A 13091-nucleotide genomic window follows, 5' to 3' on the forward strand; every position below is an offset into this window, starting at 1 on the left:
GCTAGTTGACATCAACAAGTAGTCATGAGAGTGAGTGAGTGAGCAGCACTATTACTGTTTGTGTAATTGAAATTGTAATTGTTGAGGTTTATATATAATATAATAGTTTGTGATATTAAGGGAACGCGCAATTACATAATTAAAAGGAAAGGGAAAGGGATGAGAAAGAGAGAGAGATAATATTATTCATTTCTCATAATAAATGTGGTAAGTAATGAAAATCGGATTTTGCTATTAAATGATGATATATATAATAATTAGGTGAAGAGCGGGTGCGTGTACGTAGACGTCTCTCTCCCTCTACAAAAACCCCTCTCTCTCTCTCCCATATATTTCATCAACACTCCCTCTCCCTCTACCAAATAGCAATCAACAGCAGTAGTAGTAGAGTGAGTGAGACAGTGATATCATGGATCCTCCTCCTCCTCCTCAAATGCAAATGCAAATGCCAAAACACAACATCCACTACCCTCAAAACTCACCCACCTCCTTTTTCTACTTTGCACAACTCACCCTCCGAATTCTGGTCATTGGATTCACCCTCGCCGCAGCCATCACCATGACCACCAGTCACCAGTCTGTCACCTTCTTCGGGATTGTGATGGATGCCCGTTACACCTACTCCTCTTCTTTCAGGTCTCTCTCTCTCTCTCGCTCTCTCTCTATGTATATGTATGGGGCTGTGGGGTTTAATTGGGTTTTCTGGTTGGTGCAGGTTCAAGATGGTTGCAGATTCTTTAGCATGCGGCCTCTCTCTACTTTCCGTCATTCATCTTCTTTCACTCAATCGTCCTAAATCAAACCCCAACAATTACTTTTATTTGTTCTTGCATGATTTGGTAATCCTCAACTTCACCAATCCTACCTCTATAATTCTCTACTACTATTTTCCATTTCTGTTTTTTCTATTTTCCTTTTTATAGGTGCTCATCATTTCCTTATGTGTCGCTACTTGTAATCTACTATATACTAAAAAAGTTTCTTCTTTCTTTTTCTTTGTTTTTTAAAAATAGAATTAAATAAAATAAAATTGACAGAATCTATTTTGTTTAGAAAAAAAAGAATGACACATGATGATATATATATATATATAAACCAAAAAAAGAAATAGTTTCTCTTTTTTATCATATGGTCACTCTAATAATTAGTAATTACTATTTAATTACCATATATCTCCTCATGGGAATGGGAAAAATTAATATTGGGGAGTTGTGTATATTAATTATTGCAGGTGAGCGCGGTTTTGTTGCTATCCGGATGCTCCGCTGCAATGGCCATCGGGTACGTTGGACGATTCGGACAGCCTCAAACCGGTTGGATTGCAATTTGTGATCGGGTGCCCAAATTCTGTGACAAGATCCTGGTTTCAATTGTCTCATCTTTCTTGGCTGTCATTTGCCTACTTGTGCTTACAATCATGTCTGCCCACAAACTCAAATCTCACCCATACTCCCACCCAATCTGAATTGAATTCAGACACAGATCAACTCCACCTAATTAATAAAATTACTGTCACACCCAGCACCACCTGTTCCCCCCCCCCCTCTCCCCCCCTTTTCTTTTTTTCCCTAGTTTCCAGGTTCTTTTTTATTTCTTCTTCATTTCCGGAATTATATGTGTACTAGGTTTGTGTGTCTGTCAAAAAAAAAAAAAAAAACCCAAAAAGATGCTCTTGCATTCTGTGGACAGTACATTATTATTACCTGCGATGTTAAATGCATTCCTACATAGTTGTGTGTATTTTATGGTGAAGTAAAGTATTCTGTGGTTGTGGGTGGATAGAGATAGGTGTTGGATTTGGAGGTATTTCCCAAATTTATTACCTCCTATGACTACCTGTTTAAGTCAGGTTTTCAAATTTGGACGTTATAAATGTTCCTCATCACAACACAAATGCATGCCACCATGTTATATAGACCATCCATCAGGTTTCATTTGTCATCGCTATCAAATTAAAAGAATGATGAAAGGAAGAAGGTGGCGGGCGTTCCTTCAAAATGTTCCACATAATCATACCCAAGTTGCACATCAATTTGGTACTACGTTACAAAAGTAGATATAAATATTAAAATAAGAGGAGAGTGAGAAATGATCCAAATTCAATAAACAAGTTTAAATATCAATTATTTCTCACCCTTACTACTACATCCATCAATCACCATCACCAGAAACACGCACCTCATTCCTTGTACAAGTCAAGTTTCTGGTTCATCATTCAGGTGTTCCTTTAATGTTTGTTCAGTAATTTCCCACTTCCCACAATCCCATGCTGGATCCACTTCAGGTAACTCATACTCATCTGGTTTCAGCGACAACTGAAATTCTGGAAGATCAGGCAAATTTTGCAGATCCCTGCATAAACAACCCATTCATGTATTCACATATTTAGTCCTAGTATTTCCAAGTAATACCACTAGGGAGAAACCCAATCCAACTATCAAATCCTTACTTCTCTTGCTCCAAAAGGTAGCCATACATCTGAGATTTCTTGGATGCGGTTTCTGGAATTTTCTTGTGTAAATGCTTCATGGCACCCCAGGGCGGAGGAGCCCTGACAGCGGCAGTACGAGATTAATGTCTTGACTTAATGAATAAATAAAATTAACATTACATGAGTTTTTTATTCAATTCTTAACCTTGTAATTGGATCTGCAAGGCAGAAGGTTAAGCAGGCCTTCTTGCTCTCAGCTATCAACTCTTCCGCAGCAAGGAAACAGCAAACTGCACTCACATGGGAGGATGGCTCGGTGCCTTTATCAAGGATTAGACCATGATAGTAGTAGGCTGCCGCCTGTCGTCAAAGTCTTGAATGCGTTAGCTGAAACCAACATAATAAAACAACTCAATGCTTCAGAAAAGATACAGTACGACAGCATCGTCACCTTTGCTTCTAGAAACTTCCACTTGAGGAACAACAATTGCTTCTTTAGAGCTGCACCATTGGCATTAACTTCAGACAAGCAGCAGTGGGCCTGACTAGACCATGAACATGGTGAGTGAATGTACTCTGTCATCTGGACAGCCAAACTCTTCTAGCTACTACATATTTGTGGTGCAATAAATATCTGTGATCTGGGTCGGTGAACGTCACGGGAAGCAAATAACAACAATGGTGCTGGATTAAAAATGTTATTATCATTTTTACCTGCGCAAAGAAACTCAGTTGTTCACAAGCTAGTCTCCTCTTCACAGATAAAGTTGCATTGTGGCTTTGGACAGCCAGCCCAAGCTGAATTTCTGTTCCCTGAGATATTCATTCAATAAAATTGTGCATTATTTTTCATAGCTTACATGCTTGAAAGCATGTGTGTAATTTTTCTGAGCAGTAGTTTGCACTAAATTGGTAGTGATTATATATTCCACAAACATAAGTAACAATGTTAATAATACCAATACCTGTCATCGTAACTCCTAGAGTTTGCATACCTAGTCCACCTTAAAAGATCAAATCCAAATTTAACAGACTGGAATTCAAGTGAAGTCTTAACATATGGGTCTGGGGATGGGATGAATACTATTTAGGAACATCACAACAGGGTAAATTTGATTTACATTGCTCTGTAATATCAGTTCCTAAAGAAATAACAAACACAGGTGCTTTTAGTACTAGTCAGCATTTAGCTGGTGTTGTTTATCTTCATCTGCTTTTAGGTCATTCATAATAAATTGTAGCAGTACGTACCTGTGCTAGGGCTTGATAAGAAATTGCCTCTAGGATGCTCTCGTGCATATCCAAAGGCAGCTTGCTCCTGTTCATACAGAGACATTTATGAATAATATGCTGATAAACAAAGTATGCATGATTAAGATCATAAGTATATATGTTCTCAATTCGAATACTGAATTTTACAGACTTTATGTCAGGTGGTAGCCTGGGAAGAACATTGCCAATGCAGAAATTCAAATATCCTGCTGCTTTCAGCAATAAATCAACAGCATCCCTCATACAATCTGTTAATACAAATTTGTGATGGTCACCATCCAATCAGGATAGTTGTTGCGGTCATTTTATTATAGCTCATAATTTTCTTTCTATGTAAACAGAAACCTGCAGATACAAGCCTCTCAGACAGGCTACTGTCTTGGGGAATTAGCTTCAGATTTGCCTCCATCAGCGTGAGCATAGCCATCATATGTAGAACAGAGAATAGTTCAAACCAGGAGTTTGCCACACAGATTTCCTGATCAGCATGACATTCATCAATCTCAATCTTTCTTTTTTTTTTTTGTTTTTTTTCCAAGAACATCAAAGGATGATTTGCATTTGCTTGTGTAGGATTCAATTCTCACCTGCCTTGCATCTTCTAACTCTCTCCATCTGAACTCCACCAATTCTTGAAGCCCGTAATCTACATACCAGGTCAAGATGAACTCATCAAATTTTGCAAACTGCTACACTTGTAGAAGAAGCCCTTTTTACCTGTGAACAAAACGATATGTAGGAAACAGCGGACGAACCTTTCTTTGTAAGGCCCAGCAGAAGGGACAAGTATTCCTCCAGTGCTCTTGTTAGTTCAGCGATGGCTGACCCGCCTGGCCAAAGATTCAGATTTCAGAATGAAAATGAGGCAATCAAAGGAAGCAATGCAGAATATTGAAAAGAGGGAGAGAAATAAAAAAAATGAGACCAGTGTCCTCAGCAACTAAGACAATCTGATTTCTGAGGGAAGAAATTCTATGAGCAAGATCCTTAGGGATTAAGCCTCGGAGTGTTGTGTGGATATCGGAATGGACGGGAATGCGCAAAGAGGGGAAAAATACGGAGACTTGGGGGATAATCTTCTTCTTCTTTTTACCAATTGCATAGACTGAAGCTGTGCACCCCATTGTTCTTGAAGGGGACTGGTTTCAAAATATAACATCCTACAAGCAAAAAGTTTATTATAAGTTTGTAGGTAGTTAGAAAAGTTGAAGAGAAGAGAAGAGAAGAGAAGAGAAGAGGAGAGCAGAGCAGGATGAGTAGAATCGGAGGGTAGGCTGCAAAGATTAAAAAAAAAAAATTTAAAAAGTAAGAGCAGTTGAATAGTAGTTATAATTGATTGGAAAGAAAAAGAAAGTAGTAAGAATGCAGGAGCATGAGCATGTGGGGGTTATGAATAAAAATGAAATGGAACACATACTGATTTCTGACAGGATCCAGGAGGAGGAGGGCAGTGAAGTTTCTTGGATGGTGGCAGATGATATAACAGTACACAGTACAGGGGTGTAGTAGTAGTATAAAAATAAAGAGAGTGGAATCTGGGGCGGGGGGGGTGGGAAGCTCAGGGATCGAGAAATGCATCACATGGCGAGAGCGGAGGAAGAGAAAGTATGAGGAGTAATTTGTTTGTTTTGTGGGGATATTGTAAGAGGAAGGAAGGATAGTTACAGTTAGGATTTGACTTTTTTAAGAAAAAGAAAAAGAAATGATGATTGAGTAAGTTAAGTTAGTTTGGGATACGATGCATGGAATGGGAATTGGAATTGGAATTGGAATTGGAATGATATGATATGATCTCCGACCCCCGAGACCCACCACTCCGCTCTTTCCCACAAATATATTTATTTTGTTCAATTCATTCATTAATATAATTGAATTGTGTGAGAAGAAAGAAAGTGAGTGATCAAATACAAGAAATGTTTGTAGATGTGATGCGTGAGGAGGATCAAATACAAGAAATGTTTGTAGACTACAGTCCTAAGATAGTGTAATGTTTTGTTAGTAAGTAAATGAAAATTAAGTAGTATGATTTGGGTGGTAGTATTTAAAATGAGATGATATGGGTTTGGGCTGATTGTCACTCAATTCAGTTGCTGTCTCAGCCCAATTACAATTACAATGCTTCTATTCACTCACTCTCTCCCTCTCCACTCTGTTAAAAAAGTAAAATGAAATTTAAGCATGCAAATCCAAAGCCTAACAACAAATTCAAATACCAAGTTGTTGGTAGCATCCAACAAGCCCATCTCCACCACCCTTTGCCACACCTACTCCTCCCCCTCCATCCACCCTTCTTCTTTTTCTCTTTCTATGTCTATATATATAACATATTACATGTTAATAAATCATAAATGATATATAATATATTCATATATTTTACATAAAAAATACAAGTTTTAAATTCAGATAATTGATTTGAATTAAAATAAAAATTGGGCAATTCATTTACTAGTTAAATTTGGACTTTGATTCAATTCAAATCCAACAATCCTTAAATAATGTTTTTATGATGTAAAATTCAAAAAAAAAAAAAACTCGTGCACTGCACAAAATCGAGTGGAGGGGTAATTTAATTTATTTTAAAAAACATTGGATAATTTGTTCATTTTGAATATATATACATTTTTTCCTTTATTATTACTCTCATTTTACTTACCTTTCATACCAATCATTCAATTTAAATTTATAAAAATTTTACCAACTCAACTTAAAACTTATACAACTAATTAGCTTATTAACAATTTTTTTTAAAGAAAAAAAATTAGTGGGACTTTACACATTCCACGTATTCTATTATTGATGTTATGTTATGTACCAAGCAAACGACGCCGTGGCAAGGGGGCATGTGATATGATATGATATCGTGTGTAATGCCATTTGTCAATTGTGAGCGATCAGCACATGTTTTGGTATTTTGACATATTTGACACAGGATAGTGGTCGGAAATTACGATGACCCAACCCTAACCTTAAAAAACTACTTTACGCTCTGAATCTGAGTTTAGCTAGCACCCCCCCACTTACCGTCGCTTCACCCAGTAATGGCGAATTCCGATTTCGCTCCTGCCATCTGTATTCTTGCAGCTTTTTTCTTCGCCGCATCCACCATCGCCAGCTCCGACGCCCCCTTTATCGTGGCCCATAAGAAGGCCTCCCTCACCAGGCTCAAGTCCGGCTCCGAGCGTGTCTCCGTTTCCATTGACATCTACAATCAAGGATACTCGTATGCTTTTATCCCATTCCACTTTCCTCCATCTTTAATCAGATCTGTCTTTCCTGCGCTTTTATAGATGGTAAAAATTTCATAGAGATGTTTGATTCAGCTGACTGGCGGAATCTTCTGTCTTCCCTTCCTACTTGTAATCTTTCCTTTTCAGGCCCCCCCCCCCTTTTTTTTTGCTGAGATTGGATGTGTGTAATTATGGTTCTCTAATAAATGCATTCATGATTTGGGTTTTGGTCTTAATTCAAAATTCACAAAGTGCTGAAACTTAGATCGGGACTTGGGTAATAAGGGGTTCAGTAACGTCTGGACAACTTATTTCACCTTCTCGATTTAATCTTTCTTTCTGAGATTGTTCAAGACGGAAAATTTTGTGATTGACTTTTGTCCAAAGGTACTTGAGGAAACCGATCCAGGGAAGATCCAGAGTTGGATATTCTAATTCATACATATCACATTTTTTGGATTAGTATCTGGAACAGTTTCCGTTAAATGGGATATGTATTAATTACTGTGCATGTGCTCCCAACCTATGCTTAGTCTTTTGGGCTACAATTACCAAATTAACTTTAGCCAATCACTCAAATTGCTTTACCTTGTTGATGATGTTGCATTGCATCTTCTACTTCCGTAACCATGGAGGCCACCATCTAAATTGTAGAACCAGTTCATTGTACCATTGAAAATGATTCATCCACAACCCGCTTGCATAATCACCGATCCAGTGGAGTTCACTCCAATAGAGATGGCCAGCGTTCTTCTAACTACAATTGCTTGGATTCCATATCTTACGAGGTTTCTTTTGTTTTCTAAGTAAAGGGATAGAAGAGTTTCCAAGTTTTTACTCACCCAACATGTGTGGCTAGCGGTTTGTTACTGGAGATATATCTCTCTAAGGCCCTAAGTTTTGATCTATAAATTATCAACTATCTTGTATGAAGAAGAAGCGGTACTGGATATATTAAATTTTGTTATTGGATTTTAAGCACATACATGTAAACGGAACACTGACATATACTGCAATTATTTGTGTGACTTTTGCTTCTCAAGGACTCTCAAATAAAAGAGAACACTGCCATCTTTTTGTTATTTTTGTAATATTAGAATTTCATCCTAGAATTGTGGTCTAATGCAATGTGCTTCTGCGTGTTCAGGACTGCTTATGATGTAACACTTAACGATGATAGCTGGTCTCAGGATGTCTTTGACATTGTCTCTGGAAATACTTCAGTGTCATGGGAAAGGCTTGACGCGTAAGTCATTATTCAAAGATCTTTTGCACCAAAACATAGTGTGCCTGGTCTGCCTTTGACTACTCTATACTTGCAGTTAGTCCTAATCCAACTAATCCCTTTATCCTGTTAATATGAGTACTTTCAGTGGGACTGTTCTTTCACATTCCTTTGAGTTGGAGGCAAAAACAAGAACTGTCTTTTATGGAGCTCCGGCAGTTATTACATTCCGTGTTCCTACAAAAGCTGCCTTACAGGTTTGGCATTTGCCCCAGAGTTATATGTGTGCTATTATACAAATTATATTGTGAAGGTTTTGCAATATTTTGACTGGTGAATTTTCAGGAGGCATACTCAACTCCAATCCTGCCTCTCGATGTTCTAGCAGATAGGCCTCCTGAGAAAAAGTTTGATTGGGTAAGCTTTAAAATAATTTAGCACTTGTTTTCTACTTCATGCTGGTACTTGTTGAATAACTTCCCCCCTTTTTTTCTCTTTTTCCTTTCATCTTTTGGCGTGGAATTGTTTTGCGGGGCACCTGAAATCATTAGGCTAAGGTATGACCTATCTGTCATTCTGATACTTTGGTGAATCATTTTGTCCATTTGTAATTTCTTTTCTTATTAAGTAAGCGGTTAAGGGAAATGTAATCACTTTGGTGCTTAAGAGGAGGAGAAAAAAGATAATTATCATTTTAATCTTCATGAGTAGCATTACCATTGTCATTTTGGATTTTCTAGGAGGTAAGTCAGAGTGAAAAGTGGGGGGTGAAACAATTTCTGGTAGGCTTGTGTCACATATGGTTGGTGGTGGAATGAGGATAATTTGTGATTTATAAACTACTAGTAGTCGCTGCACGCGGTCCCTGAGAGCATATAAAAAAACCGTGGTGGGAGATTAAGAGGAAAAAGAAATTATTGAAAAAAAAAGACGTGGTGTGAGGAGAAAGAAAGAAACGTGGAGTGAGGAGAGAAAAAAAATAGATTGTCATTATGAGTTTATTAAAAATATTGAGATTGTTATTATGGCCAAATTTTTTTGAAGGAAAGAGATGAAGTAAATGGTAAATTTGGTATAACAAAAGGTTCTCTTTTATAATAGTATGAAATAGATGTCCTTTCAGTATCAATTATTGGAGCATGTCCTCGTGGAAGAACTCTCTTCCTTGGGAGTGTAAATATTTTTAGTATTTTATCTTTTCATTTTAACAAGTTCTGATGCACTGTATTTTCTGCTCACTCTAAAATTTTCTTGTGCAGAGACTCTTGGCAAAATACGGATCTCTTGTTTCAGTGATATCTATTGTGGTTTTGTTTGTGTACCTGGTCTCAACACCGTCAAAATCGAGTGCATCAAAGGCAAGCAAGAAGAAGCGCTAAACAGGAGATGCAATTGATTAATGTGGAATTGAATTTCCTTTGCATTGTAAACGCATCCTGGGTGACCACCCTCTCTTCTTATCCCGTGTCGTTGTTACAGCCATAGATGTTATTTCTGTCGGTACAATTTTACACTTGTAGAGAGCTAAACAGTAGACATTAGACATGAGATAGCTTGACTGTCTGCCGGCATCTTTTGAATCCAGGAATCTTTACCCTTTGCAGCTTACATAAAATTTTTGCATCCGTAACTTAATACCTTTGTCTGCAATTCTCAATCTTGGATTATGGTGATATGGAATCTTTGATATGGTATTAATGGCGACTGCTCTGATTAGAAGTGTGGTGATAAATAGTGGTGCATGACTGCATGGTGAAAATCAGACTGCTAGGATCAGAAGTTTGATGATAAATAGTGATGGTAAAAGTCACATTTAGTAAATTCATGAAGGGTGTTCATCTGCCGAGCCGGCTCGTGGGCTCAATTTTGGGTTGGAGCTCAATTCTCTTTGTTCGTCACCTCACCAATTTTTTCTATTATTTTTATATTTTTGATATATATTTTTATTTATAAAATTTTTATATATTTAATTTTATATTCAATATTTTATCAATTTTACATTCAAAATTGATCATATATTATAATTATTAATTAATATCATTCAATTTATTTTGGATGATAATAAATTGTGGTACTTTTATTTATATATTTAATTTTTATACAAAAATAAATTGAATTAACAACTTAGTAAATTATAATATTTTTTATAATTAAAATTATTATTTAATATGGCACATATAAACTTTATGTTATATTTTAATATATATTTGTATTGTGTTATACTTTTTTAACTTGACAAGTAAATTCACTTATGATATTTTTATCTATTTCTGATTTTATATTTATATCAAGATACATATTATGTATTATGCAATCTGTTTTTTATTTATAAATTATGTTGAAATTTAGTGTTTTCTATGAATTAATCTAAAAATAATGATAATTATAATAATAGTGATGGTTGAATAATTTTAATTATTTTATTATATATATAATTAGATCAAAAAGTTTAATCAATAATTACGATTTCTTAAACTTCGGGCGCCCAATTCATACCAATATATATATATATATATATATAAGATTGTGCCCATTGATAATATCTGACGGTTTGATTAAAAATAACATGGCCTAAATTATCAATACATCTACTTGAATGATTATTCTTATGTCTATATACGATATCTTGACATCCGTATATTCAATAAGTTTAAAATTTTACCAAATGTATTTTTCTATAAGTTTGATCATATCTAACCGTTTGATCTGAATTTTGATGGTCCGATTAACTCATATTGTTCAGTAATGTCAAATGATAGTTACATCAATATAATACTAATATTTATAAATATATAAATTTATTGCAGATTGTGAACATATATAAATCTCAACTATAAAATATTTTTATGTATTTCAATTGCATTTTTCAGATAATAGATACTAATCTATAATTTTAAATTGTTCAATATGATTTTTTAGTACATTTTACTAATTATATTACAAATAAACTAATCAGTAGTTTATATCTATAACAATAAATTAAATTTTTTACTATATTTTGATATATTTATAATATAGTATGTATTATGCAATTTATTTTGTTACTTATAAATTTATATAAAAATTTGGTGATTCCCATGATTTAATCTAATAATAACAATAATAATAACTAAAAGAAATAAAAAATAAAAAAAATCAACTTGAGCTCGAGATCGAGGTCGTGAGTCGAGCTAATTAGAATTTTGGTTCCATGTGTTGGGCATTACCTGATAATTAGAATTTTTGTTGGGCTGCATAGTTATTATTTATTTATGTTTTGATTTGTAGGGTGATGGTGTTATGTAATTCTCTGCCTGTCATATGATGTTTCTGTTTATTGTTGCAATGACCCGTACATGTACTAATATTGCTGCGATGATGTATAAAATTATGGAGTAGTATTTACTGCTATTTTCTCACAATCACTCATACGTACTTGGGTTGGTTGCACACAAGCATTTGCGTCGTCTGAATCCATCAATGGCTTGCAACATCCATTAGAACATGAAGCCCAAATTATATTGTTTGGTATTTTATTCAAGGGAAAAACCTTACTAGTATTAGTACCTACCAAACTTTTATTGAAAATTACACACTCAACCCGCAATTACTATCTAAACATGAAGAAATAATAATCTGTGAAGCTCAATGTTGGGCAGCGGAGTCCAACTTCTGGGCGTGTTGATGTGGGTCGGGGACTGGAATTCCAGATGCAGCAAAACTTGAAAAGCTTTCAAAGAGATGATGAGTTGCTTTCTCATAATTAACAAATCCCATGAACCAAAAATCATGGCCGTCCACGGAGACCAGCTGTATGTACCTCTCAGTTGGGTTGTCTCTCATCACCACTGGGTTGATGCTCCCAATCTTGGTTAGTGGTATCAAAATCTACACCATTTTCACACAAAACATATATAGTTTATATCATTTCATTGCCAAATCATAAAACTTTGGTTATTATTGAATGACAAACCTTGTAATAGCTCCAAGTCTCCTGGCCAGACGGCGCAGTGAAGGACAACGGGCGATCGCTGCAAAAAGCGACGTGGATAGTAGAGAGATAGAGGGTGCCGGCAACTGGACCAGTTGATGTGGATAAGTAACAGGCAAATGTCTTCTTGAGGGTCTCATTCGGATATGTGGCGAACGTCTGCTTGTAAAGAGCCTCGAATCCACCTCCTGTTATTGTTTTTGCCCTCAGATTCACCTTCCCCCAGGCAGCTCCAGATACAGATGATCCAGTTTTCACTGCAACCCCAACAGCAAATAGAGCATTCAGCTAGCTACTACATAATTGATATAATAAGACTGCAGCGGCCGGAATATTTATATAAATTAGGCTATACACACACACACATACAATTGTGCCAAATGTTGTGGGCAGTGGACTCAGCCTTGGCGCTCCAAGTGTTGAATTTCTGGAGAACAGAGTCAAAGGGAGTGGCGGTACTTGTGTCGATAGGGGTGTATTGGATATAAGGGTGATGGTGGTTTTGGTAGTCTTTCTGATCAGCTGCGCCCCATAAAGCTGCCTTTTGATTGTTTGGGTGGCATGTAGGAACCGCGGGTGTGCCCATTACGTGCGTCCCCCATTTCTCAGCATTCTCAGCATTGTTGGACTTGGATGGAGGTGCGGTGGAGGACGACGGAGCATCAGCTTTCATTTGTTGACCATAGACGGAGGAAGATGGTGGGGTGGGAGGGTCAGGATCAGCAGTAGAGAATGAGAGATGGGGATATTCAACAGATTCAACAACTTGTTGGTTAGTGTTGCGGTTCATGGTTATCGGGTATGGATTTGAATTTAGAGGTGAAAGAAGTAGAAGTGGGAAGAGGAGGCAGATGAATGAAGAAGCTGAAGCAGATTATAAAGGGAAAAGTGGGAGCGCAAATCTGACTTTTGGGCGCCAATTCATATTCCATTGCTTAACCGCGTCATTCTTGTCAATTGTGAGAT

General features: G+C 36.4%; 4 protein-coding genes across 4 annotated transcripts; 2 read left to right on the top strand and 2 right to left on the bottom strand.

The window, feature by feature from the left end:
* Positions 291-1740, top strand: LOC105177469 (CASP-like protein 1F1). The gene is made up of 3 exons (XM_011100636.2): positions 291-636; positions 716-839; positions 1232-1740. The coding sequence occupies exons 1-3, from the start codon at positions 410-412 to the stop codon at positions 1463-1465; spliced, it is 585 nt and encodes a 194-aa protein (XP_011098938.1). The 5' UTR covers positions 291-409; the 3' UTR covers positions 1466-1740.
* Positions 1965-5479, bottom strand: LOC105177468. The gene is made up of 12 exons (XM_011100635.2): positions 5121-5479; positions 4629-4863; positions 4459-4533; positions 4291-4349; positions 4049-4181; positions 3855-3951; positions 3683-3749; positions 3146-3244; positions 2883-2972; positions 2637-2791; positions 2450-2551; positions 1965-2352 (listed from the first exon to the last, which is right to left on the bottom strand). The coding sequence occupies exons 2-12, from the start codon at positions 4825-4827 to the stop codon at positions 2196-2198; spliced, it is 1233 nt and encodes a 410-aa protein (XP_011098937.1). The 5' UTR covers positions 4828-4863; positions 5121-5479; the 3' UTR covers positions 1965-2195.
* LOC105177472 (translocon-associated protein subunit beta) lies at positions 6587-9790 on the top strand. Its single transcript, XM_011100639.2, has 6 exons — positions 6587-6923; positions 8078-8176; positions 8304-8412; positions 8501-8572; positions 8707-8712; positions 9415-9790. Exons 1-6 carry the CDS (start codon positions 6742-6744, stop codon positions 9532-9534), a joined length of 588 nt encoding a protein of 195 aa, XP_011098941.1. The 5' UTR covers positions 6587-6741; the 3' UTR covers positions 9535-9790.
* Positions 11632-12989, bottom strand: LOC105177473 (GEM-like protein 5). The gene is made up of 3 exons (XM_011100640.2): positions 12495-12989; positions 12108-12382; positions 11632-12022 (listed from the first exon to the last, which is right to left on the bottom strand). Exons 1-3 carry the CDS (start codon positions 12913-12915, stop codon positions 11780-11782), a joined length of 939 nt encoding a protein of 312 aa, XP_011098942.1. The 5' UTR covers positions 12916-12989; the 3' UTR covers positions 11632-11779.

The sequence above is a fragment of the Sesamum indicum genome, linkage group LG15 (genome assembly GCF_000512975.1).
Source record: "Sesamum indicum cultivar Zhongzhi No. 13 linkage group LG15, S_indicum_v1.0, whole genome shotgun sequence".
Lineage (NCBI taxonomy): Eukaryota > Viridiplantae > Streptophyta > Magnoliopsida > Lamiales > Pedaliaceae > Sesamum > Sesamum indicum.